At 35.5% G+C, this 27,569-nt stretch overlaps 6 protein-coding genes and 1 non-coding gene across 7 annotated transcripts; 3 read left to right on the top strand and 4 right to left on the bottom strand.

Annotated features, from left to right (window-relative positions):
• Nucleotides 1–495: 495 nt before the first annotated feature.
• On the bottom strand, nucleotides 496–2,524 carry LOC133669729 (GTP-binding protein SAR1A-like). The gene is made up of 3 exons (XM_062089972.1): nucleotides 2,255–2,524; nucleotides 1,754–1,885; nucleotides 496–934 (listed from the first exon to the last, which is right to left on the bottom strand). The coding sequence occupies exons 1-3, from the start codon at nucleotides 2,381–2,383 to the stop codon at nucleotides 617–619; spliced, it is 579 nt and encodes a 192-aa protein (XP_061945956.1). The 5' UTR covers nucleotides 2,384–2,524; the 3' UTR covers nucleotides 496–616.
• LOC133670307 (small nucleolar RNA snoR83) lies at nucleotides 1,177–1,296 on the bottom strand. Its single transcript, XR_009834049.1, has one exon. It is a non-coding gene; the product is annotated as a small nucleolar RNA snoR83 (small nucleolar RNA).
• Nucleotides 2,525–6,805: 4,281 nt separating the features above from the next.
• Nucleotides 6,806–8,374, top strand: LOC133669331 (universal stress protein PHOS32-like). Its single transcript, XM_062089424.1, has 4 exons — nucleotides 6,806–7,215; nucleotides 7,314–7,423; nucleotides 7,563–7,681; nucleotides 7,986–8,374. The coding sequence occupies exons 1-4, from the start codon at nucleotides 7,026–7,028 to the stop codon at nucleotides 8,080–8,082; spliced, it is 516 nt and encodes a 171-aa protein (XP_061945408.1). The 5' UTR covers nucleotides 6,806–7,025; the 3' UTR covers nucleotides 8,083–8,374.
• Nucleotides 8,375–10,200: 1,826 nt separating this feature from the next.
• LOC133669847 (histidine kinase CKI1-like) lies at nucleotides 10,201–14,052 on the top strand. Its single transcript, XM_062090176.1, has 6 exons — nucleotides 10,201–10,359; nucleotides 10,491–11,147; nucleotides 11,341–11,716; nucleotides 11,809–12,383; nucleotides 12,463–13,605; nucleotides 13,685–14,052. The coding sequence occupies exons 1-6, from the start codon at nucleotides 10,201–10,203 to the stop codon at nucleotides 13,895–13,897; spliced, it is 3,123 nt and encodes a 1,040-aa protein (XP_061946160.1). The 3' UTR covers nucleotides 13,898–14,052.
• Nucleotides 14,053–14,790: 738 nt separating this feature from the next.
• Nucleotides 14,791–18,421, bottom strand: LOC133669738 (calreticulin). The gene is made up of 14 exons (XM_062089986.1): nucleotides 18,274–18,421; nucleotides 17,448–17,555; nucleotides 17,148–17,340; nucleotides 16,807–17,065; nucleotides 16,621–16,677; nucleotides 16,475–16,522; nucleotides 16,294–16,380; nucleotides 16,148–16,205; nucleotides 15,992–16,059; nucleotides 15,822–15,917; nucleotides 15,690–15,737; nucleotides 15,305–15,334; nucleotides 15,132–15,224; nucleotides 14,791–15,039 (listed from the first exon to the last, which is right to left on the bottom strand). The coding sequence occupies exons 1-14, from the start codon at nucleotides 18,359–18,361 to the stop codon at nucleotides 15,028–15,030; spliced, it is 1,245 nt and encodes a 414-aa protein (XP_061945970.1). The 5' UTR covers nucleotides 18,362–18,421; the 3' UTR covers nucleotides 14,791–15,027.
• A 1,148-nt stretch (nucleotides 18,422–19,569) lies between these two features.
• Nucleotides 19,570–24,018, bottom strand: LOC133669737 (pyrophosphate-energized vacuolar membrane proton pump-like). The gene is made up of 8 exons (XM_062089985.1): nucleotides 23,506–24,018; nucleotides 22,205–22,779; nucleotides 21,715–22,094; nucleotides 21,541–21,627; nucleotides 20,928–21,258; nucleotides 20,349–20,759; nucleotides 20,177–20,236; nucleotides 19,570–20,089 (listed from the first exon to the last, which is right to left on the bottom strand). Exons 1-8 carry the CDS (start codon nucleotides 23,726–23,728, stop codon nucleotides 19,883–19,885), a joined length of 2,274 nt encoding a protein of 757 aa, XP_061945969.1. The 5' UTR covers nucleotides 23,729–24,018; the 3' UTR covers nucleotides 19,570–19,882.
• Nucleotides 24,019–26,968: 2,950 nt separating this feature from the next.
• On the top strand, nucleotides 26,969–27,481 carry LOC133669846 (DNA-damage-repair/toleration protein DRT111, chloroplastic-like). The gene has a single exon (XM_062090175.1). The coding sequence runs from the start codon at nucleotides 26,969–26,971 to the stop codon at nucleotides 27,479–27,481; it is 513 nt and encodes a 170-aa protein (XP_061946159.1).
• The last annotated feature ends 88 nt before the right edge of the window (nucleotides 27,482–27,569 follow it).

Below are 27,569 nucleotides of genomic sequence, written 5' to 3'. Positions count from 1 at the left end.
TTTTGTCTGTGGTGGGAGATGGCAATTATTAGGGCAAAACGGTGGGGTGTGTGTGGCTTTGGAATGTGTGACATGTGGAGGATGGAATTTGGGCCCACAGGCCAAAACTAGAGGCTATATGTTTGTAGACTTGGGACAAGAATATGATGGTTAGGGGACGCTATGGCAGTTCTCGGAAGATTTTGATTGCCACGTGAGCAAAACGCCATCATGTTTGGAGATGGCAATGGGGGCCTGACATGTCTATAGACCATGTAATAGAAGATAGCCTTTACCCGAATCCCTGCCATGAATGGAGTCACTTTAACCTTCCAGTTTCAAATTTAGAAGATTGAAGGAGATGATCTCCAAAGTATATTGCTCCCTGTCATAAATGGTAGCAGAGCAGTATTGCTACCTTTCATTGCTAACAGACCACAAATCATCGATCACTTTTAGGTTTTCATCACGGAAATGATGGAGCATGTATTTCATTTTAAAATAGGGAGCAAGACATAAACAGTGAGAAAGACCTTCAACTATGATTCTAAAAAGTCAACATCCAAACTCGTTCTATATAGAACATAGCACTTGAGAACTAAACAGGTCTTTGATTTCTATAGCGGATCTTAGATTTCTAGATGTACTGAGAAAGCCACCTGAAACCTTCTCCGTAACCCATCTTGCGGACAATGCTACACATGAAGACCTCGAGTGGACGAACATTTGAGTCTCCCAAGTTCACCTTTCCCTTGCCGGTGGTGAAGTTGACAAGGCCAAGGTGGTACCGCAACTCTTCTTCTGAGGCAGCATATGGAATATCGATCTTGTTGCCCAAAACAAGGAAGGGGACATTGGCTAATGCTTCATCAGAGAGGAGAGCATCTAGTTCTTTCTTTGATTCAGCTAATCTCTCTTTGTCGTAAGCATCTACCAGGTAAACAACTGCATCCACCTTCACAAGAAAAGGATTTTGATGTCAAAACTCAGAAGTACAATAAAGTCCAGGAAAAACCCAACAAGAAACAGTCAGAGACGGCTATACTAAAAGTTACTGTGTCAATAGTAAAAAATGACAAATGATGTGCAAAAATGGAGAGGAAGACAACAAGTACTCAGGTGGTTCATGTGGAATTTTGCATTATTCAAGGGCTAGAACAAATAAAAACTCGGCAGTTCCATATTGCAATGGAAAAAAAATGTGTGGTTAGGTATTAGTAAAACACTTTTCAAAGACCAAAATGGTTATCAGTGAACTCCCATTTGGTATGTGCCTCCCACGAATCAGATCATCACAAAAGCAACATTGTCTGGGATTATGAATTAAAAAGCAGTCTCCAATTCAAATGTTGTTGACACTTGGTCAGTTAACATATCCAAGTTCAAGGGCATTTTCCCCTTCCTCCAACATAATTTGATGGACGGAAGGGGTAAAAAAAAACCTCATATTGCCATCCAATAAGACTAAATGCAGTAACTTTCGTTTACTTGAATCATTTCACCGAGTTTCGCAAAATTCCTAAACTATTAGGACACAGCTCCAAATCCTAGCATTAACAAAAGTGGATACCACTTTCAACTTCCTGAATCTGCATGCATTTCTCTAAAAGGTAAACATCAACGACAAGTATCAAGAAATGATGGCAACTTACAACCACAATGAACAACCAATCCACACGTTCCAAACAACTAATGTGCTGAACCTCATTGCAAGCAAAACCAATATGCTAAAATATACTATACAAAACAATATGAGAGAGAATAAATAAACAACCTTGGCATAGTAATCTTTCCAAACTCGACGAGCAATCTGATGGCCGCCCAAATCAAAAGCCTTAAACTTGATCTTCCCTATGCTCAACTCCTCTGATGTTGGATACTGTGTAGGCTGGTGTTGCACTAATCTCTGCCACACCGAAAAACGAAAAACAAAACCCATAACAAAAGTTAATTCCTTTCTTCAATTTCACTTCATACAATCAAAACCCAGTTCATTCTCATTTCTCGGTAAACAAAGACTTGGCAAAAACAATTAAAATCTGAATCTTTAAGCCTAAAGCTTTCATTGTTTTTCCATCTAATTCACTCATAAACACAAAATTTAGAACACGTAACAAAAACCCAATTTATTTTTCACTTCTAAGTCATCAAAAACTTGACAAAATAAAACAATTAAAGAGCCTAAAGATTCAATTTTCTTTGCAGTTTCTCAGAAACCAAACAAAAACCAGAAATAAAAATTTAAAACAAATATGAAAAAATAACTCAAAAGTACCTCATCTTTTAACATGTGAAGCAAGGTGGTTTTGCCAGCATTATCAAGGCCCAAGAACAAGATCTTGGCTTCTTTTTGCCACAAACCAAGTGATGCCAGCACCCCATAAAACCAATCAACCAAAAACATTATTTTTCGAAAAAGAACAGAACTTTTAAAGCTTCAAGTTTTGATTTGCTAACTAAAACAGAGAGAGAGAGAGAGAGAGCGAGAGCTGAAATCTGAAGAGTGTGTGAATTTACATGGAGACACAGATTGTGCTTTGTATGTAATTGCGTAAGCTCTAATTTAGTTCTTGAAGATTCACAAATCTTCACTTTGAAACCTATTGTTTAAAACGCTTCCAACTTTAGCTCTATAATTCTTAAACATTTTAATTTGATCGCTAATTGCTCAATTCGCTATACTTATTTTATTATAAAACAATATTTTAAAGTTTAATAAATAAAATATTTTTACCATTATGAAGTATTATAGATTGGTAAATTAACTTAAAATAAAAAAATTAATGATTTTTTAACGAGTTGGATAATCAAGAGATAGATAAAAAAAACTAATATTTCCAAGTATTTTGTTAAAAAAATTATTGAAATAAGAAGTGTATTTTGAAGACAAACAAACCTAAATAATTAGAAAAAATTCCATCTTTCTCTCTTCTTTCTCAAAATTTATTACATGTTGTAATATTCACAACTATACAGTGACGGGAAAAAATATTTAAAAAAATGAGTTTCGCATTATACTCTCGTACCTAATAAATAGTAAACTAAAACAATATGAACCAAAATGTAATATTCAGAAAAACATAGGAGTCAAAATAAAATCTATGTTGGTGGGTCGGGTTCCCGGGTTTGAAAGCTTGGACCAATGGGGAAGCTAGGATCTTGGCCGTTGTCGTCATTGGGTGAAGGTAGGCCGTTGACTTTAAGAGCGGACGGTCTAAGATTGGATTAAAATTGGATTGTGGGTTTTTTTTTATGGGTATTTCATATTTGTTAGGTGGGAGATAGAAATTAATTAGCTGGCTTTGTTAGGCAGGGGTGTGGTTGTCAAAATCAAGGCTCTAACTGTGTGTGTTTTTTTTTTTTAATATAGATTTTTTGGGTTGAAATTTAGGATAATTTTTATGTTTAAAAAAATAAGGTAGATGGCATGGTTTGAGAACACGATACAAATCGTGTTTTTAAAATTTTTAATTTTTTTATTAAAAAATTATTTTTTTTTATATTTTGGATCGTTTTAATGCACTGATCTCAAAAATAATTTTTAAAAAATAAAAAATATATTATTTTGTTGCATTTCGACATGAAAAAATATTTTAAAAAGCAAACCGCAATCACACTCCCAAACATACTAGAATTGGTTCAAATGTTTATTAATTTTGAATTTCCATAAAAACACTAATTTATAGAAATAAATCAAGATAACTTTTTACAAAATTATCATTATGGAATTTATGGGATCTACCAACAAGATTCACTCATTCAGCGTATAGGATTTTTTAGAAAATAATCTTGGGAAATTCTTTAAGTGTAGATTTGCATGGTTGATCTTGAATGTAATAAATGAAAGATTAAAAAAAAAACAGGAAAGTCCATGGCAATAATGAATCACAGCACCCATTTTGGGTAAATGTCTCATCTCATAAGTCGATGGCAATAATTAATTACATATTCTGAAATTACGAGACAAATAGTAAAGCACTTGGCTTTTTATTAAAGTACCCATAATTAAGAACTTTGAAAATTCATGTCGTTTAATTTTGTTTTATGTGATGGTCTTTCTAATTTTTGAAATTCAAATCCTAAAATTCAGATAAATACAATTAGGTTTAAAAAATAATAACTTCAAAAATATCGTTATTCCTTTTCTTTTCTAGTCTAGAGCATTAATTAAAGTTGATGATGAGAGTGAAATATAAGTTAATATTTTGTTTTTTCTTTTTAAAAACATAAAAATTCATTGAAAAAATATTTCATAAAAAAATTTATTTTATATTTTTAATCAAATATATTTTTATCTTTTTATTATCAACCCCTTCTGTTATGAAAAACTAACTTAGAGGTAAGTAAAAAAGCAGAAAAACAGATTAAAACGAGAAGACTGAAAAAATTAAACTGTGAAAAATAACTGATTAAACCGATTAGAATTTTGAAAAAATTAACCGGTTCGGTTTCTATTTTATAAGCGTGAAATCGAAAAAACCAAAACCGAGCCAAATCAGTTTGAACTGACTTTTGTTCTAAAAAAACCGAACCAAACCGAAACCGGTCGGTTTGAACCGGTTTTGGTTCGGTTTCAGTTTTTTTTTTAAAAAATTGATTTGATTATTTTTTTTTTTATAAAAACTGAACCAAACAAAAAATGACCAATCACAATAACATTAAAAAAAAAAACATGAAAAGATTTAAATTCATTATTTAATGTATATAATGATGTGAGATTGTTTTGATTAGTTTTCCTTTTTTATTAGAAAAAATATTTGAAAATAAACAACTGGGTAGTAGACAGATCTTGTCTTTTTCCTTGTTTAACCATGATGGAGAATCTTAGCATAGAAAAATTCAAAGTAACCGGATGACATTTCTGACTTTACCACTTTAGCACTATGAACTTGTCATAGAGAACAAAAAACGAAATTGACCTTAGATATGTAATTAATACCTTTAAAAGAAAAGCTAAAAAGGGGTGAAAATTTTACTCTAGCTCTATACGTGGATTGCAAAAATTAAATTATTTATTTATTATTGAATGAGAAAAACTTAAGCCTTAAAATTGAGATGATATTTGACGAAAACAATAATAATTTATGTGATTTAAAAAATTTCTGATGTAATATCATGAGTTATTGATTTAAAAAATTTATGTGACTTGATATTTACTTTTATTTTTTATCTTATTTATTTTTATCGTTAAATAATAGTTTCAAATTGCAGAGAATTGAATTAGTACCTCTAGAAATCACGTGAAAAAAGTATCCATTTCTCACATTCATTTGGAAATTTTTGTACCATTCAATGTTGGTTGAAACACGAATTTATTCTCTGTACCATGGGTGTTAAAAAACTCAGCTTTTATATATATATATATATATATAGACACACACTATTTAACTCAATTTAATTCGTTAAAATTAAATAATATATATGGCAAGTTGAGATTTTTAAAACCTGGTCCATTCAATTCATATACCCTATAACAACTAACATGATTTGCTGCTGATTTTTTTTTACAATTGATTCTTTTATTTTTTACAATTAATTTAGTTGATGTAATAAGTTTAAATTATTTATTACATCTTATAACATGTCTTGGGCTAATTTATCAAGCCTAAATTGTGGTTTTAATTAAGACAAATTCATAAAAATTAATAATATAAACTCAACTTATAAATACATATAATATAAAATAAAATTAGTTCAATTTTATAGAGTCAACTTGGTCGATGTTTTTTATTTTTGAATGGAACCAAGTTCAAAATTTATAAAATATTAAAACCCAACTATATTTATAAACACCTTTACTTTATATTATCATTTAAAATTTAATTTGATTTGATAAATTAACTCAATAACTCATTTACATGAAATTTAGTTCTGGTACCAAACATGCTAGATGTTGATTTATTCAAACTTGGATGATGCTTAGCTGTGTGGTAGTAGTTGTTTTTCAAATAATTTTTTGTACCGAAATATATGTCAATAAATTTTTTTATTTTTAAAAAATTATTTTTAACATCAGTATATCAAAACAATCTAAAACGTACAAATTATATTAAATTTTAACAAAAAAAATTTAAATTTTTTAAAAATATAATTTGCATCACGTTTCCATATATATTTTTATTAATGGGTTACCTTACCCGAGTGAGTAAAATTTGACAGGGTACGTTGTAGTTTTTTTTTTAAAATTTTTTTATTCAGAATAACCCTATTTTATTTAAAAAAATTACTGAAACGAAGTATTTTATAACATATTCTATAATTAACATGGCGGCTCCAATACCAAGGATAGATCAAACCACATGCCAAGTATGAGTATGATAAGGATGTCTCAACTCAAGTTAGATAGACGTCACCAGAAAGATGCATCAATCCAATCATACTGTCCGGTATAAATTATATTTTAAAGATTTTTTTTATATTTTAAAATATAACAAAATAATATTTTTTAAAATTTATTTTTAATATTAATATATTAAAATAATTATAAAAACAAAAATATAACTGAAAGAAAAATAACAAAATGACAGTTCAACTAAAATATTCTTAAAAAATAATAAAATAATAGTTTAATTCCAAGGGATATAATTTAACTTGTCAATTTTAAAATTTAATTTTTAAAAATTATTTATAAATTTTAAAACAACTGAAAATTTATATAATTATTAATTTAAAAAAATTAAAAAATTATCTGAAATAGCATGTACATTTAAAATTATATATATAAAAAACTTTGTCTCCACACGCCGACACGCGTATAGACTGATCCAAATTTGGAAACTAAGAAAAAAAGATTATATATATTCTTCCATATCCAAAACCTCCAAAACAATCGACTGTCCTCGAAAACCCACAGACAGCCAACAGTTTTGAACCACACCCAACTCCAAGTTGACGACATCTTCCTATATAATAAACACACTTTCCTTCTCTTTCTCCCAACACAAACAAGCAACAAACCTTAGCCTTCACAAACTTCTCTTATATCTTTGCCTATCCTTGATTCTTAACCCTCCGATCAAACTACTTCCCGCCCCCCCTGTCAATCAATGGCTGATGAAATGGGAGCAGCAAAAGAACGCAAGATCCTGGTAGCTGTTGACGAGAGTGAAGAGAGCATGCACGCTCTTTCATGGTGTCTCAAGAATGTCCTGGTTTCTAACAATCCTTCCACAGATACACTAATTCTTCTTTATGTAAAGCCTCCTAGAGTTGTCTACTCGTCTCTTGATGGCACAGGTAGGACTACAAACTCAAGAGACATTTCACAACCCTTCAATATTTAATTTCCATGTGATTCATTTAAAACTCTTTTTTTTTGTGTGTTTGATTCTCAGGGTATTTGCTTTCTTCTGATATCATGGCAACTATGCAGAAGTATAGCAATGATATTGCTGATTGTGTTATAGAGAAGGCCAAAAGGATGTGTAGAGAACAAGTTCAAGATGTGAGTTTAAACATATTTCCAGTTAGTGGAGTTTAATACATCAAGGGCTGTACTTTTACTCTTTTCTAAGGTCTAGGTACTGCAGTTGGTTGTTTTGTTTTGTTTGATTTATTGTCTTGATGGATTTGATGATGTCTAGGTCAAGGTGGAGACAATGATTGATCATGGTGATGCAAGGGATCTCATTTGCCAGGCAGCAGAGAAATTGCATGTTGACATGCTGGTCATGGGCAGCCATGGCTATGGTCTTATCAAGAGGTTGGTCGGTCCCTCTTAATTTCCTTTAATCATGTCAGTGCCTGTGTTTTTAACAATGATCACTCTCTTGGATTCTTATCTTGGATATTTTTTAATTTCTGAGAACAGATTCTTTACTTGGATTTTATTAAATCCATGAAAGCAAATATATTAATTATTTATTTACAACAAGAAACTTCACATTTAATCTTCTCTTTTCTACAATTTATATACAGTTAAGCTTCTTGGTTTAATTTGAATTTAGGTTCCCTTACAGTGTTCTGCATCTATAATCTACTTACTGGTAATTGTTTTTGGACTTCAGGGCATTTCTTGGAAGCGTGAGCAACCACTGTGCACAGAATGTGAAGTGCCCTGTTCTGATCGTGAAGAGGCCCAAATCAAATTCTGGAAGCAAATGAATAAAATATATATATAAATAGAGAGAGCTTCTTGTTAATGTGTGATTTTGAACATCTCTGTGTGTCCTTTCCTATGTATCCTATTAAAGGATGTGTAACCTTTGTATTTGTACATAATTCCAAGGACTCCATTCCTTGTCTCTTCTCCTTTATTTGGCTGAGCAAGCCTTTGTTTCTGAGTGAGACTGGTTGAAAAATGTAAGGGATTTTGCATCACTTGGACACACCTCTTCTTGCAATGATTCTGATAGCTCAACATCTTGTTGGTATATGCTATTCTTTGTGTGGTTCAGATCTTGTGTTTGAGACTTGAAAGAGTTGCCATTTTGAGTAGTGGAAGGTTATGGAGTTGTTCTGGAAGAAGATAGAATAGAAAATGCCCTTTGTTCTAGCATGAACCCAATGGCCTGAGAGAATCCCGCTGATGATCTTCCGTGGAAAGATTTAGCATGCTTCCTCGGTGTATTCAAAGTGCTCTTAAAAGGAGACTGGTGGAGAGTCTTAATGGCCAAAATGACACAAAAAAATGGCATTCCTCTTGTAGAAAATTTATTCCAGAAGTTTATGGAGAAACCGTTTTACGGAGATCAAGACTACTTAAAATTCAAATGGAGATCAAAACTGTTATTCAAGTTTATTAAAAATACCAGAGATTTTTTTTTAGATTTCTCTAAAAATATAACTTTTAAGACCTGAGAAGACTAATTTTGTCTTCGTTGAATGCCACGTCGTCCCCTGTGAAAGGAGTCCTGAATCTGAATTCTGATGTGGCTTTTATCTTCAGTCACGTTGATTGTAGCCAAATACGTAAGAGGTTCCTACAGAATGGAAATGGGAGAAGCTAGCAATTCCCTTGCGCCACTGTTGAAGGAACAGAGCCAGGACATTCTTTCCGTTCTTTCATGAGTTCTGAACCTTTTTCTCCTGTATGTCTCTAGATGAGAGAACTTTTTATTCAATATTTCAAAATCAAATAAAAATGATTTTTGAGAAGGCATGTATTTTTATACTTACAAGAATTCATTGCAAAACTATTTTTTTTTTTTATATATATATATATATATATATTTTTTTTTTGGATTTGAGAAAAAAATAGCTAATAAATCTATCTAAATTAAAAACTATCATTTATCTTAAATAACAAACTCCCTGACGTTCACTAAGACAGTTTTGATTCTCCTAGTCTTTCTCTTTGACTGCAACAGCAACAAAAATCATATGCATGAACACTCTTTCTTTTGTGTCACAACGAAATACTCTGCCATAGCTGACCTTTCTTGATTGATCAACACTACAAGTCAGGTGATCATTCAATTTTCAATACCTTCAAATGACACTTGTTCATCTGTGACTTGGAGCTTTTTCAGTCCTTTCTATAGTTAAGAGAACTACGTCTCATCTTCTGATCTTTTCCCCCCCTGTTTTTGTTAAGAAATCAAGCTTGAAAGGCTAGCTTTACTTCTCAGTTTCAATACCATTCCTGCACTGTCATGTTAAGTTTCCAGATTCTGGGACCATTGAGCTAAAACTGGACATCCTGCCTGCCATAGGCAAGTAAAGAAAATGTACTTCTTAAGAGGAGCATAAGGTTTTTGTTCTTAAAAGATATACAAAATCTCATCCTTCTCTTGAGTGATCAAGTGGAAGAGTGAACCGAAATTAAAAAACAGAATCATTGATTAGGAATTTTACTTGTGAAGCTATCTTCTATGCTCAAACCTTGTAGATGTCACTAAGGACAGAGCTTAGCCATGGCATCATTCTGATGATACAGTGACTTAATACTATAATGTTTTATTTGTTTTATTACCCGTGTAACTTTCCTATGTTGCTTTGAAATGTAGGTATCAGAGCACAGATATTTAGCTGCAAAAATGAGGTTCAACTCGGAGAGGTTTCGATCGCTGAAGGCAATTGTTAGGCCTTCTTATTTTGTCATCATTCTAGTAATTCCCTCCTCAAGCTCACACCATTTTGTTTTGTTGTTCTTCTTTATCAATGGTTTGCCACTTTTAAAGTTTGTAGCAGAACTTACACTCTTGTTTAACATATCAGGTTCTTTCAAGTTTCATGTTCTCAGAATTGTGTGTGATGATTAAGCAATCCAAAAACCGCGTAATGTCTGAGTATGAAGGAGTGCGTAACAAATCTTTCTCAGAGATTCAGATGACCGCAGGACTGCTGCACCGCCTGAACTCATCGGCATCAAATTTAGCAAGAGCTTTAAGCTCATCTTTGAATGGAACTCAGCTTTCATTTGTTGCCATTCAAGCTAAGGTTAATGCGACCAAAACCATCGGAATGTGATTTCTATGCGTAGCTAAGCAGAATAGGAATGGCAAGTAGTGTTTTCTTGATCTCGCACCAACCCCTTTGTGACTGATGGGTGGTAGTGTTTTTGTTTCCAGGTTGCACCAACTTTATTCTTAGCACTTTCGACGATTCCAGAATTATCACAAGTTTCATACATTGGACTTGATGGTCTATTATTCTCCTTCTACAATGACGAGGACCAAACATTTTCAGTCTATTCCAACACTTCATTTTCCTCGCAGTGGTTTACTCAACCCGTAAATCGTGACACTGGGAAGTTGTATGGAGATGCAGTTGCCTCTGACCCTAAGGTTACTGTAAATTCAAGCTGGTTTCAGAAGGCCTTGAATAGCACAAGTGGGCATTCTTCAATGGATACTGGGTGGAACAAGGCTCAAGATAGCTTATTCCTCAACACGGCAGCCGTTGATGGAAGGGGTGTTGTATCCCTTGGGTTTCCAATAGAAGTGGTCATTAATCATTTTGCGGCGCTGGATTTTCATGGAGGGTTTTTTCACTTAGGAACTGCAAATGGACAGGTTGTTGTGCAAACAAAGCTTCCAAACAGTCAAATAGAGATACACAACGACACGGTTATGGTGCAAACAATGAAGCGAAATGGTGACCCTTTAGGTCACTATGACATCTCATGTGATCCTGAGGATGGCAGATTAAGACCTCTTCATAAGAAGATAGTGGGAATCAAGTACATGTTTTACTGCTCCACTCTTGATATTGCTGGACTTAAAACGGTATGTCAAGTCCTTTAAGAACAGAATCTGTAGTATGTTGTGCTAGATATATAAATTTCCTTTGGATGCTAGTATGCATTTTAAAGCTGACCTGAAAGTCGATCACCATATTTCAGATCTGCACAGAGCTGAAAACAATGAACTGTCAGACTCCATATCCAGTCCAATTCTTACTAAAAAAATTTCTTTTCAGGTTTATGTATTGGCTTATCCTAGAAATGGTCTAGTGCACCTCGTCCACAGAAACAGCATGCTATCACTCCTGCTTCTAGCCCTCGTGTTTATTTTCATTGTTATCTCCCTCTGCACATACCTATTCTTGACTGCAAGAGCCACAAATCGCGAGATGTTTCTATGTGCTTCCCTGATAAAACAGACAGAAGCAACTCAACAAGCGGAGCGCAAGAGCATGAACAAAACTAAGGCCTTTGCTGGTGCAAATCATGATGTTCGCAACTCTCTGGCAGCTGTAAGAGCTTCAATACATTTTTGCCAGGAAGAGGCTAATCCAGAATCTAAGTTAGCGGCACAATTAGTACAGTTGGAAAATCATACAAAGGACCTTCTTGGTTAGTTAGCAATATCTTCTTTCAATCTTTACCTTTGGAGTCCACCTTTATCATAAATTTCTTAACTTTTCGTTTAAAAAATGTTGTCTCAGGCATATTGAACTCAATTCTGGACATGAGTAAAATTGAAGCAGGGAAAACATCACTTGAAATAGAAGATTTCAACTTGGCCGAACTCCTTGAGGAGATAGTTGATATGTTCTATCCTTTGGGAATGAACAAAGGCATAGACATTGTGCTAGATCCCTGTGATGGCTCTACACTCAAATCTGCTAATGTGAGAGGCGATCGATTAAAACTTAAACAGATCTTGTGCAACTTGGTGAATAATGCAATAAAGTTTACGTCAGAAGGTCATGTCTCGATTCGTGCTGTGGTTAAGAAGAAAAACTTTAGAAAAGAGATCATTGCTTCTAATCGTACAACCGTGATGAAGTTTCTATCTCGGTTTTGCTACAAGAACCAAGATAGCTTCAATGATCTTGATGCTCTCAATACCGTTGAAGAAAATCCCAACGAAGTGGAGTTTGAATTTGAGGTGGATGATACAGGCAAAGGAATACCTAAAGATAAGCAAAAATCCCTCTTTGAAGACTATGTTCAAGTTAAGGAAACAGCTACAGGACAGGAAGGAACTGGTTTGGGACTTGGCATTGTCCAATCTTTGGTAAGAAAAAGATAATGATTACTTCAGAACTTGTTTTACCTTCCTTCATCCTTCTGATTATATTAAACATGTGCTCCAGGTACGTGTGATGAAAGGAGAGTTAAGAATTGTTGAGAAAGAGCTTGGAGAAAGAGGCACTTGCTTCAAGTTCAATGTTTTTCTTTCCTCTGTTGAACCCAAATCAGCCGAACCAGAAGAAGATCGCCGCTCGAGTGCATTTCATCAACACTTTCCATTCATGTCACCAAAACCAGAAGGGTCCCATGTCATAATCTTCATTCCTGGTGAAGAACGAAGAAAGGTCTTGAAGAAGTATATTGAGCGCTTGAACATTAAGGTGACAATAATTAAGCAGGTGATGAATTTACAGCTAGAGCTTGAGAAGGTTAAGCGCAAGCTAGACCTTTCTTATTTCATCTCAGGAAAACCAGAGAACACTTCAGATGACTACTTGAGCAAGTCTGCATCCACCAATTCCGATCGAGGATCACTGGATGGATCTCTAAACATCAAGGATGAAGGTGATCACATTACACCGCACTACAAAAAGACCAACTCCAAAAGTTCATCAAGCATCATACTGCTCGTGATCGATGTCAACGAAGCTACTAGTTACCCTAACTTCCAAAACATCCTGGCTAACTTTCGGAAAGACATTGGAAAGTCTTTGTGCAAGGTTGTTTGGTTGGATGATCCAATCATGGGACATTCAAGCGATGAGGTGAAGGAAAGGGTAACCGCAGAAGGCGATTATGTGTTACACAAACCACTTCATGGTTCATGTTTAAGTCAAGTCCTATCATTGCTTCCGGAACGCAAGGGTGCATCTCACTGCAACTTCTCAAAGTCCACAAGGAGGACAGCGGTTCAAGAAGTCCAGGATTGTGCAGATTCTAATCTTTCGAATGACTTGACTTGCTCGGAGATCATTGAGCTAGACCTTGCTTCACCTCAGAGCAGCTCACTCCAACCGACAACGGCGAATAAACCCACCGTAGAAGCCGGTTCCAAACCCTTGAATGGAAAGCATGTCCTGGTTGTTGAAGATTCTATGTTGCTGCAGAGATTAACCAGTTCTGTTCTGAAAAAACTGGGAGCAAGTGTGGAAGTCTGCACAAATGGAAAAGAGGCCCTCGATGAAGTCAGCAAATCATTAAGTGATCAAAAGAAGGAAGGGGATTCAATCTCTCTCCCTTATGATATCATATTCATGGATTGTGAGGTATGAATTCATCAACTTTTATCCCACAAATACAATGATCAATTGCAATAATTCAAAACTCATTTCACTGCAAATATAGATGCCAGTAATGAATGGATTTGAGGCAACAAGGTTGATACGAATGGAGGAAGAACAATATAGTGGCGTTCATATACCAATCATAGCATTAACGGCCCATGCGATGCCCGAGCAAACAAGTAAAGTCTTCGATGCTGGAATGGATTTCCACCTAACCAAACCCTTGGAAGAGAGAAAGATGCTGGAGGTTATCCTATCGATTGTTAATGAGTGAGACACCTGGCTGCCTTCATTCATTAGCACCAGCTGCTATCAACTTTTCTAGTTTCTTTCCTGTTTTTTCTTCTTTTAATCACACTTCTACCACTCCCTTTCGTATTCATTATTTTGCAATAGATGAGCTCTGGAAAAAGATGGGATGCTTTGAAAGTAATTTCTGCAATGCGTTTGTTTCCCTTAACAAAATATTGTTTTTTTAGTTTTTTTTTTTTAATAATTTTAATGTGTTAATATTAAAAATAAAAAATAAATGAAAAAAAAATTATTTTAATATATTTTCAAATAAAAAATATAATATTTTTAAAAAATTTCCACCACTAAAACTATATTAATGGTAGCCAATCAATGGAGAAAGAAAATCAAATCCCACCAAAAAATAATAAAAACTCCTTTTCTATCAAAAAGTATTTTTTAAATTCTCACATTCATCCCTTGTGCTTTAATTATTTAGTAGTTACATGCTAATGACCATAAAACTTCTCAGAGGATTGCTGCAATACCAGCATCGACAAATAACCACGCTAATTACATCATTAGATTTGAATTTGATAATTTTATTTATTATTATTTAATTAAATACCAATGACGTGATAAACATGGCGCTAAAGCTAGTATTCTACACCCCGCCGAGAAATATTCCATATGGTCTAAACACGAGGTTTGGTTGCTACAGCCGTCGCTGATGATTTGAGCATGCATCAACACAACCAGTGGTCATTAAGCTATTCCTATAAAATCATTCATTGCAGGCCTAATCCACCAAGTGATTTTCATACAGGCCTGTCTCCCTCAACTCCCTTGTTACACACCAAGCCTGGTTAGGCTTTAAGAAAACTAAAGCAAAGTGAACAAAATGCAAAGAACATCAGGGCAGGGGGGAGGGGGGGATTTGAAGAACGTTCAAACTATTTTTATGAATGTGATAATAAAAGCACAGTTCCCATTCCTTCTCAAGGCCCGGATACTTAAAAAACAATCAGCCACGCGGTTCTCAACCCGTTTTGGCCCTCCCTCCCTCCCTAAACGAACGGACTCCTACAACTACGAATTATGAGGAAAAAAATTACGAGCACTTGGTGCCAAGCTTTATCTCTAGACTGAGTTGCTGGCAAGAGAGCTTCCTCATCACAACTCATCCTGCAAACAAATATGAAACATGGAAAATTGATCAGCGCACAGCCAATTACACAACTTAGATTTCACATCATTTCCGGGGAAAGAAAACCTACATGTACTTCATCTTCATCCTCAGCTGTGTCAGCTTTGGTCTCGGCATCGGAATCCTCTCCTTCAGCATCACCAGCCTCGTCCTCCTCCTCAGCCTGAAAAAACAGGATCGTGCAATTAGTGCCAGAAACACAAGTAAATATCAAATGTTTTAGCAAGAGGTTCGTATGCTTACATCGGAGTCAGCTGGATCTTCCTTGGATTCCTGAAATGATCAAAACTCAAAGGTTAGGAAAGAGTTGTACAATTCCAGAAACAGAATTAATGCAGTAAAATATGGAATGGCAAACGTCCTCCAACAGCTTTCGACTGCGAAAAAGCACTCGCCCCACTTAACAACACTAATAAGCACCCCCATAAGACATTACTTTAGGAGTTCTAACATACAGGAGCATGATACAACATGAAAAAAATAAATAAAATCAGTCCTTTCTCACATCACATCTAGAATGGTTTCATTTACAAAAAAAAATCTGAATCTGCACAGCAAACCAATATACATCTCCTGTAAATTACAGAACATCCATAATTTTTCATGCAACACAAGACCAAGAAAGTACCTCCTCGTCTCTTTTCTTCTCTGCCTCTTCGAATGCTGCCTTCTCAGCCTGCAAAATTCAATAATTCATCAATCAATGTCATCAAAAGGCTCCACTTTGGATGATTTAACTTCAATGAGAAAAGCCACATACATCTTTCTGCTTTCCCCATGTTTCTTCAGCCATCTGCTTCGCGTACTCAGGGTCGTCAGAGACCAAGACATTGTCAAACAAGGTTCCAGATTTCACCTGGCATAAAACAAAGTTGTTTGTAACTGAGTGGATTAATCAGAATTTGACAATACATATGGTGAGATAAATACCTGCCACAACTCAATGCCAACATATCTCAAGTCAGGGTAAACATAAAGTTCTGGATCATCCTTGAAATCTGCGAAACATTCACATTTAATCAAAATACCATTTAACTGGAAATTTAGGAGCATATAAAACGAATCCAATAAGAGGCAAAAGCAAACCTGGGTTGTCAATAATTGGTGCTTTCCATTTGCCCTGGTAGTTGGGGTTCTTAATTTTCTGCAACAATAGCAGAGTTATAAATATATATGGTCCCTAAGACAAAAAGCAACATCAAAAGCTTTCAACCAAACACAGAGGCACAAACCTTTGGCTTCCATGGGCCCTTGTACTCAGGGTTAGGAATGGTTGGGGCAGTCCACTCACCATCTTCCTCATCATCCCAGTCCTCGGGCTACAATTGCAAACCACTTCAATTAGAAAATTATTTCTCAGAAATCAAAGATTCATAACACACTGATTAGAAAAGCAGGCACTTTAGTAACTACCTTTTTGGCTTCAGGATCTGGAAGTTCTTTAGGAATGTCATCATAACCCTGCAAAAACAAATAAATAATACATAAAACACAGATGGTCACATCAATTATACATTTCCAAACATCCTCCGAAGTTCAAAAATAATTTAATCTGTTACCTCTGGCTTCTTGTCCTCGGGATCAGGAATATACTCCTTGTCATCCCAATCTTCTGGCTGCCATCCAGTGAAGAAGTTACATTGTCATCAAAAGATTCAAAACCAAAAGGCCAACTAGCTAACTCTCATCAAAACCTAGAGGCAAACTAACTAAACAATATAGCAATTAGGGTGCTAGGTAATTACTTTCTTGGCCTCAGGATCCTTGATTGTCTTCGGTGGGAGAAGATCCCAGTCAGCATACAAACTGCCAGTTTGCTTCTCCACATTGTCAATAAGGATACTGTATGTAGCATCAGGACGGATGATCAATGTGTAGACATGAGAGAGCTGGTCAGTCTCACAAGGAACGTCCTTCTTGATCAAGTGGTTTGTTTCTTTGTAGTTAAGAATGGCATGGACTTTCTTGGTGCTGTATCCACATATATCTGGTCCAAACATGATACTGCAACAAACCATTAAATGCCAGATCAGCAATTCAGACTAACACAACAATACTGTAGGATTACAGTGGGAAAAGCAGTAACCTGTATGGGGTATCACCACCAAATTTCTTCTGGTCAACTTCACCACTGAGCAACTTCATGTAGCCACCACCACAGTCAAGCTTTTGCTCATGCTTGACGGAGAATTGGAAGACTAGTGTCTGATCCTTGTTGCTGAATTTAGGGAACTCAGCTGAAATAGCATAGAACCTATAGTCTTCACTTGTTTGGATACCTGCATGAAGATGTCAAAAAAATAAAGCCAACCAGCCAATCTCAACATACTTCAAAACACCTAGAGTTCAACCGTCAAACATTCCACTGGAAACATCGACAAAATACCTTTGTCATTGGGGTCTCCATTCCATTTTCCAGAAGTGTAGTTCCACACCCCAGCAGTGTTCTCATCTTTCTTCCAATCAGATACAACCCAGCTATTCTCCCATCCATCTTCAATTTCACACGAAACCACAAAAACCAGATTAGCAATCATCAAACATAAATTTAATCATACAATGCCAATGCAAAATTAGAAATGAACCCAAGAAACATGCCAATTATCATTTGCCGATTACAAGAGTTTGACAATTCCACATTTCTTCAAACCTTTAGATAATGAAATCAGTAATAATTGCAACAATTGCTTTCATCATATCAAGGTTCAATAACTATAACACCGCATACTTGTTTACGAAATCACTTTCCTTTTCTACCTTCCAAATTTCACATGAAAAGCAGCTCTAATTACAGAAATAAAATCCATAAAACCACCACAATCATCATCAGCTACTATTCAGAACCATAAAACAGTACCGGATCTAAACAAAATTATTCCAGTTTTAACCTCAATTACTCTATAATTAACCAAGTCACTACTCCAAAACCACCAGATCCACATATCAAACACAATCACCGATCCTTTACCACTCAAATCGAAACCAATCTAGATCACTAACTACACTAAAACCACTGCTCCTAAATTAATACGCATACAAATACGTACATCTATACGTTTATATAAATGCCGATAAATACCGAAATGAAACACGAAAAAAAGACTGATCGAATCAAATCAAAATGTGAGGCAAATTCAACGATCTAGATCAAATCACAAGTTCATTAGCTAATACACGAATAGGTAGATTTATGCGGTTACGTATAATTATACCTTCGAATCGTTCTTCGAAGAAGACTTTAGCAGATGCGATCGCGAAGAGAGAGAAGAGAATCAGAGGGAGGATTTTAGGGTTTGCCATTTTATTTGAAAATGGTGCAGATTACACTGGGAGAGTGATCCTTGGAGGGTTTTTATAGAGGAGCGTTTTCGTGAATTTCAGCGTGGTTATGTGGACGAATAGGAAGTTGACGTGTAGGATTTGGAGTGTCATTGGAGTGACGTGGAAGTGAGGGATTGGTAAATAGCAGCAAATTTGTTGTGGGATTTTGGGATTTTCCTTTTTGGTTAGAGGTAAGCACGTGGCAGGTGGTGGTTGGTGGGTTGGGATTAAGTGGGGCCGATTGAGAAGGGTTTTTTTTTTATGTTAAGCAGGTTTGATCTGGTTTTGTGTTTGGATTTTTGAAGTTTTATTAAGTTTTGGTTAGGTGGTGGATCAAGCTTCCTAATCTCTCCATAAGCTTCTATTTAGAAATAAATATATTTGGTTAGAAAATAATAATAAAAAATAAATATGCTTATAAAATAATTTTAAAATAAATATTTATTATGAATACATCTGTATTCTATCTCGTTGTCTAAATCTTTTCTATTCTAATAATCTCGAGAAAATTATTAAATGTTCCTTTAATTTTTGTTATTTTTATTCTTTTAAAAAAGTAATGAAAAAATACATTTCCATCTTCGTGTATGCACATCAAAAATTAGGTACCAAGTGCCAGATCCATGCAAATTGCAAAAGCCATGGTGCCTTTAAATCTGACCACAAAAGGCACCCAATTTTTCAAATGCAATGGGATATGCTAACATTTGTGTGGTAAGAGGATATTCCTTCAAGAAAGTACATAAAAAAGGCAATAAAAAATCCACCATGTAAGATAACTTTGGAAGGCCATTGAATTCATCCAAGCTGGTGGTGGGCTCTGGCACTTATTTTATTTCCTGCCTTGGATGCTTAGATTGGAAGCCACTCCATGCTCTGTAGCACATTGGCAAAGAGTCGGCCAGGCCAGCCTCTTTCCAAATTTGCTGATGAAGTTTTCCATGTTCTACATTTTAAAATCCACAGCAACCTCCACTGACTGTCTCTTGTAGGATGAGCCTGTTGCTTCAGTCCAACAATGTAGTTTCATGCATGGTTTTATAGAATTTTAGTTTTAAATAACTGTGTTTTTATTTATTTATAAAATATTGAATTAACTCGTCAACAACCCATTAATCTGGTTCGGATTGGGTCAAACTGTAAATTAGGTTTTGTAACTGTGATTTCATTTTGATGTCCTGCGAGAGTTAAAATAAAAATTATTTTTTTATTATTTCAAGTAGACATAAAATTATTTAAGAAGAAGTCATGCTTGACTCTTCATGTGCACATTGTTCATAGGGTGAAGACAATATCACCAGAATTCTACACATGAAACAAGAAATTAATGTACACTAGAAACTCGTTCAATTATTGTGAAGTTGTCTCAATTGCGGTATCAAAGCCTTATATATATTTTTTCTCCATCACCAGACAAGGAGAGCTCAATTAGGTGATGATGCTGCTTCACCAGCGATCAACGTATGTACCTGAATAATCCTGACAGCTTGATGGTCTCGATTAGAGAAATTTGAAGAGTAAACCTCCATGAGCGGCGAAGAATGGAGCAAAAACTAGTGACTCAACTGCCATCAGCTTTATCAGGATGTTAAGTGATGGGCCTGAAGTGTCCTTGAGGGGATCTCCAATTGTGTCGCCAATGACAGCAGCTTTGTGTGCATCTGAACCCTTTGGACCCAACGATCTTGCATGCTCCGATGCACCAGCCTAAACCACATTGCAATCCAGGATCAGACACAACATAGCTAAGAAATCTCGCAGACTGGTTTTAGTTGCAAGAACGAAAATTCTTACCTCTATGTATTTCTTGGCATTGTCCCATGCCCCTCCGGTGTTAGAGGCCGAAATGGCAACCTGATAAGAGGAGAACAGAAAGACACTCTGCTTAACTCTGAACACCAGCAAAGTTTTCTATGGTTCTATAGTAACATAGCTCTGTTAGGGGAGATGAACAATGAGAACACACCTGAACACCAGAAACAAGTGAACCAGCAAGAACACCAGCAAGAGTTTCAACTCCGAATAAGGTTCCGGTGATAAGTGGTGTAAGCATAACCAAAGCACCAGGTGGGATCATCTCCCTGAGAGAGGCATCAGTTGAAATCTTGACACAGTTTGCGTAGTCTGGTTTGGCTCTACCTTCCATAAGCCCTGGAATAGTATTGAACTGTCGACGAACCTCTTCGACCATTTTGAGTGCTGCACTCCCCACACTCTTCATTGTCATGGCAGAGAACCAGTATGGAAGCATAGCCCCAACGATCAACCCAATGAAGACCTTGGGGGTTAAAACGTCGACAGTATTGATGCCAGCCCTGCTGACAAAGGCACCAAACAAAGCAAGGGAAACAAGAGCAGCTGATCCAATAGCAAAACCCTGGGGCATGAAGTAGCAAAACGTTACAAGGATTTAGTGCGACTTGAGATCATCAAGTGGTGGCAGGAGTCCTTATGGAAACAACACAAGCCCATGGGATCTAACATGGAAAACAAATCAAAGAGTCACTGGCATTTTGGCAGTTAAAGAACAGATTAGTAGCCCTACCTTGCCGATTGCAGCAGTGGTGTTGCCAGCAGCATCTAGAGCATCCGTTCTTTCACGAATCTTATGACTCATGCCAGCCATTTCTGCAATACCACCAGCATTATCACTTATGGGCCCATAAGCATCAATTGCAAGACCAGTGGCAATAGTACTGAGCATTCCCAAAGCAGCCACAGCAATTCCATACATGGCGGCCAGGCTAAAGCTAACATAGATAGCAATGGCAATGGCAAATATTGGAACGATGACAGATTTGTATCCCAAAGCCAACCCGAAAATCACATTCGTCGCAGCACCTGTCCTGCAAGAATCTGCTACATCCTGCACGGGACTGCGGAATCCAACATGCACATAAATCCAAAGCACTTAAGGCAAGACCTTGAAAAATATAGAAACACTCAGGTGAATATTTTTTAACAGAAGAAACACTTTATAAGCCAATCCCAGGGTCACATACTCTCGATCATTATACTATTTTCTGACACTGGCAATGAATTAAAAAAGGTTTTGTATTTCCTGAAAGCCGTGATTCTAACAACTATACGCAGCAGTTTACAAGTCTAAAAGAAGGGCTACTTGCTAGATAATGAGATTCTTGAAGATGATAACCAACCTGTAGGCATTGCTAGTGTAATACTCTGTTGTATATCCAATCACAAGTCCAGCCCACAAGCCAATGGTGACACAGAAGAAAAGGTGCCTGCAGTAATATGTACTTCAGTCAACAAAATGGAACCTACAAAATATTCCAGGGAAAAAGGCAATAGACTTTTGGTGGGTAGCATACCAGTTCTTGACAGCCTTCTCGGTTCCGAAATTGAAGAGAGTGAATTCTGATGGCAAAGCGAAAAAGCTGACCATGGCAATCCCAACAGTCATCAGAATCGTTGAGACAACGAGTTGCCTTTTCAATGATGGCTCAATTTGACTTACATCCCTGATCTCAGAGAGATCAGTTGCAAAAAGTGTAGTTATCAGGCAAACCACAATTCCAACTGAGCTTATAATCAGCGGATAGGACATGGCTGTGTAGTCATGGCTAACACCAAAGGATGATATTGAAGCAACAAAAAGTGCTGCACAGGAGGCTTCAGCATAAGATCCAAATAGGTCAGACCCCATCCCAGCAATGTCTCCTACATTGTCACCCACATTATCAGCAATAACCTGTAATAAAACCGTCAACCATTGCAACCAATCAATGTTAATGGCACAGAGGATGAACTTTTGATCATGATAATCAGTCAAGGAGTTTTATAGAAGGTCAAGGAAATTACAGCTGGATTTCTTGGATCGTCTTCAGGGATATTCCGTTCAACTTTTCCGACAAGGTCAGCCCCAACATCAGCTGCTTTTGTATATATACCTCCTCCAACTCTTCCAAAGAGTGCCATTGATGAACCTCCAAGGCCATAACCAGTAATGGACTCATAAAGTCCTTCCCAGTCATCTCCATAGTAGATTTTGAATAAGATGATGGAGATATAGAGCACCAAAAGGCCATTTGCAGCAAGAAGAAAACCCATCACTGCCCCTGAGCGAAAAGCTGTAATAAAGGCCTTTCCTACACCCTTCCTTGCTTCTAGAGTTGTCCTGGCGTTGGCATAGGTTGCGATCTTCATGCCTAAGAAGCCTGAGAGGACAGAAGTAAGAGCACCAAGCAAGAAAGCAAGTGTGCTAAAGGCAGCGTTGGCAAGAGCTGGTTTACAAAGTTTCCCTTGGCTGTATGTGCAAGGTTCACTTTTGGTGCTGAATCCCTTAACTGAACCAAGGAAGAAGAATATGATGGCAGCAAAAACTACCATGAAGACACTGAGGTACTTGTACTGAGTAAACAGGAACGAGGTTGCCCCTGACAACAAATCAGGTCAAATAAACATCACAATTCTCAAAATGGTTTCCTCATCAATGCAAGAACATTTATATACTTTACCAAAAGCTCTAAAAGCCATCAAAGGATGGATCAAACCTGTGCAATTGAACTGTAGACACTACCTGCATGCTGATGATTGGCTAATACTCTTTCCAGTTATAATTCAAGTGTCAGCACTCAGAGCATCAATAAATTGGCATATGCCTTTAAAACAAGAAAACACAGAACTTGAAGGGCAATCCAAAGAGTCAACAAAGATAAACTTTCAACTTTCCAAGTTGCCTATCCCAAATTGACAAAAGGCTTATTTTTGCCATATATTTAGCCAAGGAGCTCATCATCCAGATGATCATCAACGTTATAGGCCTACAGTGGACAGAGAAGTTGTTGCTAACTAGCCAAAGAATAACCGGAGAAGACAAAATCAGAATCAGACACATGCAAACATACATTATGAAGCACCAGCAAAATCAAACCCAGAAAGCATAACAGACAAAAACATTCCATTTTTTTATTCAGAAAATAAAAACCCTAGCATAATATTCTTTCTTTTTTAGCATGAGAGATGATGGAACTCAACATCCTAAACTAAATAAAATATTTTATCAGGAAAAAAAACCCATCCAGAAGAATATCTTTGGTCTATAATATAATCAAATTAAACTCCATGAAATCAAGAATCACAAGCAGAGATAGAGAGATTACCAACAGAAATGGCATTCTGGATTTCAGCACAGTTGATAGAAACCTCAAGACTATCAATACCATCTTCTTCCTCTTCAATTAACTTACCACTATAACCATTACTAGAATCACCAGAAACCTTCACCTTTGACACTAAATACCACTGAAGCAAAGCAAAAGCGATCCCAACCAGAGCAGCAGCAGGTATCAATACCTGTGTGAGGCCTTCACTCAACATTCCCATTTGTAAATGGCTCACTACCTCTCACCTCAGTTTCTTCAGCAGTGTGTAGTATTATACCAGCACAAATGCAAACAGAAGAAGAACTAGTTTTGGAACACTGACCTATAAAGTATAAACTACTGGCAGAGAATGTAGATTATCCAAAAAGATATCTGTAGAAGCCTTGATTGGTTGGTCCTTGGAATCTGAAAAGGAAAGAAAACTGGTAGGTTTGATCGACAGGTTAGACAAAAGGGATTCTTCCAAACGTTGGATTTTGTTAACCAGTTGATTTGATTAACCGTTTTAAAGTCTTGTCAGTGCCGTCTTTATTCTTATGTGCTAGCTGCTGCTGCTGTCATATGCCTTGTTTAAAGTCTTGTCACTTTGTAGATGAGATGAGCACTGGTAACTCATCAAAGTTTGGACAAGGGCAGAAGAACAACAGAAGATTAAAATCCCATTTGAGGGACCAAGTTTACAACTACTAGTTTTCAGGAATAATTTATAGGTGAAGTGGTTATCAATATAATTACGAAATTACTAATCAATGTACCATGACATGCATGTTTTCTTTCTTTTTTGGTAAAAAATATTGAATCTGAAATCTTACTATTCCGGATGTTAGACCTACTTCGATTGGAAAAGAGCTTGGGTCATTTATTTTTATTAAAATAATATTGTTTTATTTTAAAAAAATTAATTTTAATTAATTGATTGAATTTGACCGAGTTAATTATATTTTAATTATTAATATTTTATCTAATTAAAAAAAAATGTAGTACAATCCTAATTTCTCTAGAATAACCGGGTTTAACAACTATTGTCTTACCACCACAAAGTCACTTCTTTGATAAAATTAAAGATTTGAAAAATAATTTGACCTGACTATGAACATCCAATCCAGTCATGCCCTCTTTTGCAAGACAAGACTTGCTTCGAATACTCAGTTTTTCACATGTATGTGTGTGTATATTTTAATATATAGTTAATTTTAGTCCATGTTGTGATTATTGAAAGGATTTTATATCCTCAAGGAAATTAATTTGTACGTGTGACAAGGCTTCTTTTTGGGTGGCATTAAATTCTTTGGTGATTCGTGTGGTATAAGGAACATATATATGAAGTCTTAATCACCAAGGCAACTGTTTGTCTAGAGATTGGGATGTTCACGTTCAGCCATCACACCGGGAAGTCAATAATACTGTAGATTGGCCAGGTAATTTTGAGTTTTAGAATGTTTGAAAGTGCTGTAGGTTAATTTTTAAAATGTTTTTTTGTTTGAAAATAAATTAAAATAATATTTTTTTATTTTTTAAATATTATTTTTGATATTAGCATATCAAAACAATAAAAAAATATTAAAAAAATTAATTTAAAGTAAAGAAATAAAAATAAACAAGCTACTTCATAATGATAGCAGGGTTTTTAATGACCCCTGTTTACTATAAATTTTTTAGTGCATCATGCTCCGACTATTACAAAAAAAAAAAAAAACATGTGAAAAATCAGCATAATGGAGACAATGTTTTTAGTCTTTGTTTGGGCTAATGTAATATTTAACATTAATATATAATAAAGTATCAAAGATTTTCAAAGTCAAGCATTTGGGTACAATTAATACAAAGTAGTGTGTGACTTGTTAATTAAGACATGTACTTTTAATCACTCCCCGTTCTTAGTAGTTAAGGTTAGATTATTGTTTGAATAAAATGCATGAGGATTGGTTTATCAAAATCCGAGTAAGTGGGGGGACTTAATTGAAACAATCAATAGGTAATGGATTTAATTTATGTCAACAATAGAAAACATTTAGCAAGAAAATATATAAATAGTTGAGATAAAAATTTCTATAGCTGTTTGTTTTTGCGTAGCAATGCAAGAATTTTAAGATGTAGATAATAAAAATATAAAAAATATTATTTTAATATATTTTTAAATAAAAAGTATTTTAAAAAACAATTATTATTACAATATCAAAAACTATTCTTTCTTTACGTGAGTATTAAGTTCGGTCACACCTTAAGCAATTTCAATGTTCTCCTTGGTCAAATTCTTTATAGTGAGAAGTACTGGGAATGCATATTTCTGCTGAAGGATTCAAAGGATTTGAATGATACATAATGTAGTGGATGCTATGCCAACTGATTTGAGACCAAAATATTATCTATTCTTCAAAGGAGAAAGCTTCAAGCCACATTTTACTTTGAATATTCAGGGGGAAGAACCCTAATTGAAAAGACATGCTTTGTGTTCCAATATTAAAAGGGAAAAAAGAGAACAGAATTTTATTCATTGCAGTTTTCCTTCAAGAAATATTTTAGGGGAAAAGTAGATAAATCATCAATAAGTTGTATGATATTTTGCTAGACTAATAAATTCAATCTTAAAGGATTTTCTTTCTCTCAAATAAGTCTGTTTTATTCTATTTTCTTATAAAATCCTTACATTTCTTTTTTGAAAATACATTGCAACAACTATTTTTGTGTAAAATTCTTAATCCATATATTTTGGATCTTTTCTTAAGAGATTTTAACATTTTTTTTAGATTAAAGATTTATTATTATACAGTTTTATTTTTTTTAATTGCTATAATTCTAAGAAAAGGTTAGGAGCAAATCGTTATGCTAATGAAGAATTAAATTTTTTTCTTTTTATAAACAAGATTTACAGGTATGGAGAATTATATTTTCTATTTCTATCCTCATAATATCATTTTAATATAATTAAGATTTATAATAATGATAATATAAAACTAAGTATATTAAACAATATACTATGTTACAAGTGAGAAAATTGGACATTCAAAAAAATTATTATGAAAGGGTTTTAAGAAAAAGAAAAGAAAAACAAATTAATTGATAATTATTTTATCTTATAAAAAGGGTAATATAGGTGGAAAAATTAAACATCATTTTATCTAAAAAAAACAAACAAACTTATTAATCTTTTAAATAATAGCATTTACTAATCATTTATCTTTAAAAATTGAATTTCCAGGTATTTTATGATATGTTCATGAAAGCAACACTTTGAAGACTTTTCAACATAGTTTTGAAACCCGACCCGGTCATTGACCCGGTCAAGTGATCGGGTCACAGGTCAAATGGGTTAACCCGGGTTGACCTGGATCAACCAAAAAAAAAACACATGCAACAAAATTAACACCACAGTTACTTTTATTAAATCAACACATTAATTTCTTCTACTCACATCACCACTAACTATTTTAAAAAATCCCAAATCTCTGCTTCCAAAACTATGGTTTCTCTGTTCGTGGCGGCGACGACTGTGCTACCCAATGAGGTGGCTCCGCAACCGGAACTGATAGGGGTGAATTCGGTGGTTGTTGAGGAGTATGATCCGGCCAGGCCGAATGATTATGAAGATTATAGGAGGGAGAAAAAAAGGAAGGCGATGGAAGTGGAGAGGTTGAGGGAGATTGAGAGGAGGCAAGAGGAAGAGGAGGAGGAGAGGGAGAGGGAAAGGGAGAAGGATAGGGACAGGGATGTGAATATTTCTGGGGAGGAAGCGTGGAGAAGGCGTGCTGCCATGAGTGGAGGTGTTTCAAGGAGTTCTTCGCCACCCAGGAATGGGGATGGGTTTAGTATTGGGATGTTAGGGATGGTAGGGTTGGGAGTTGGTGCTGGTGGACAAATAACTGCGGCGCAGAGGATGATGGCGAAGATGGGGTGGAAGGAAGGGCAAGGATTGGGGAAACAGGAGCAAGGGATTATACTAAATAGGAGCAAGGGAAACAGGAGATGTCGATGATGACGCCATTGATGGCAAAGAAGACTGATAGGAGAGCTGGGGTTATAGTGAATGCTAGTGAGAAGAAGGTGAAGAGTGTGAATTTCAA

This window comes from Populus nigra, chromosome 12 (genome assembly GCF_951802175.1).
Source record: "Populus nigra chromosome 12, ddPopNigr1.1, whole genome shotgun sequence".
NCBI classification, from domain to species: Eukaryota; Viridiplantae; Streptophyta; class Magnoliopsida; order Malpighiales; family Salicaceae; genus Populus; species Populus nigra.
Note: the sequence above shows the minus strand (reverse complement) of the source record. Positions and strands in the feature narration are given on the sequence as shown.

Bases quoted from the DNA above. Each gene is read 5' to 3' on its own strand.
- LOC133669729 (XM_062089972.1), bottom strand. From the start codon at position 2,383: ATGTTTTTGGTTGATTGGTTTTATGGGGTGCTGGCATCACTTGGTTTG. The intron at 1,886-2,254 runs GTACTTTTGAGT...TCGGTGTGGCAG, and splicing joins TTCACATGTTAAAAGATGAG to AGATTAGTGCAACACCAGCC. The intron at 935-1,753 runs GTTGTTTATTTA...TTTCTTGTGAAG, and splicing joins GGAAAGATTACTATGCCAAG to GTGGATGCAGTTGTTTACCT.
- LOC133669331 (XM_062089424.1), top strand. From the start codon at position 7,026: ATGGCTGATGAAATGGGAGCAGCAAAAGAACGCAAGATCCTGGTAGCT. The intron at 7,216-7,313 runs GTAGGACTACAA...TTTGATTCTCAG, and splicing joins CTCGTCTCTTGATGGCACAG to GGTATTTGCTTTCTTCTGAT. The intron at 7,682-7,985 runs GTTGGTCGGTCC...TTTGGACTTCAG, and splicing joins GGCTATGGTCTTATCAAGAG to GGCATTTCTTGGAAGCGTGA.
- LOC133669847 (XM_062090176.1), top strand. From the start codon at position 10,201: ATGTCTGAGTATGAAGGAGTGCGTAACAAATCTTTCTCAGAGATTCAG. The intron at 11,148-11,340 runs GTATGTCAAGTC...ATTTCTTTTCAG, and splicing joins ATATTGCTGGACTTAAAACG to GTTTATGTATTGGCTTATCC. The intron at 12,384-12,462 runs GTAAGAAAAAGA...CATGTGCTCCAG, and splicing joins TTGGCATTGTCCAATCTTTG to GTACGTGTGATGAAAGGAGA.
- LOC133669738 (XM_062089986.1), bottom strand. From the start codon at position 18,361: ATGGCAAACCCTAAAATCCTCCCTCTGATTCTCTTCTCTCTCTTCGCG. The intron at 17,556-18,273 runs GTATAATTATAC...GTGAAATTGAAG, and splicing joins CTTCGAAGAACGATTCGAAG to ATGGATGGGAGAATAGCTGG. The intron at 16,523-16,620 runs GTAACAGATTAA...TTGTTTTTGCAG, and splicing joins CCGAGGACAAGAAGCCAGAG to GGTTATGATGACATTCCTAA.
- LOC133669737 (XM_062089985.1), bottom strand. From the start codon at position 23,728: ATGGGAATGTTGAGTGAAGGCCTCACACAGGTATTGATACCTGCTGCT. The intron at 21,259-21,540 runs GTTGGTTATCAT...TGGATTCCGCAG, and splicing joins TACACTAGCAATGCCTACAG to TCCCGTGCAGGATGTAGCAG. The intron at 20,237-20,348 runs GTGTGTTCTCAT...TCCTCTTATCAG, and splicing joins CACTTGTTTCTGGTGTTCAG to GTTGCCATTTCGGCCTCTAA.
- LOC133669846 (XM_062090175.1), top strand. From the start codon at position 26,969: ATGGTTTCTCTGTTCGTGGCGGCGACGACTGTGCTACCCAATGAGGTG.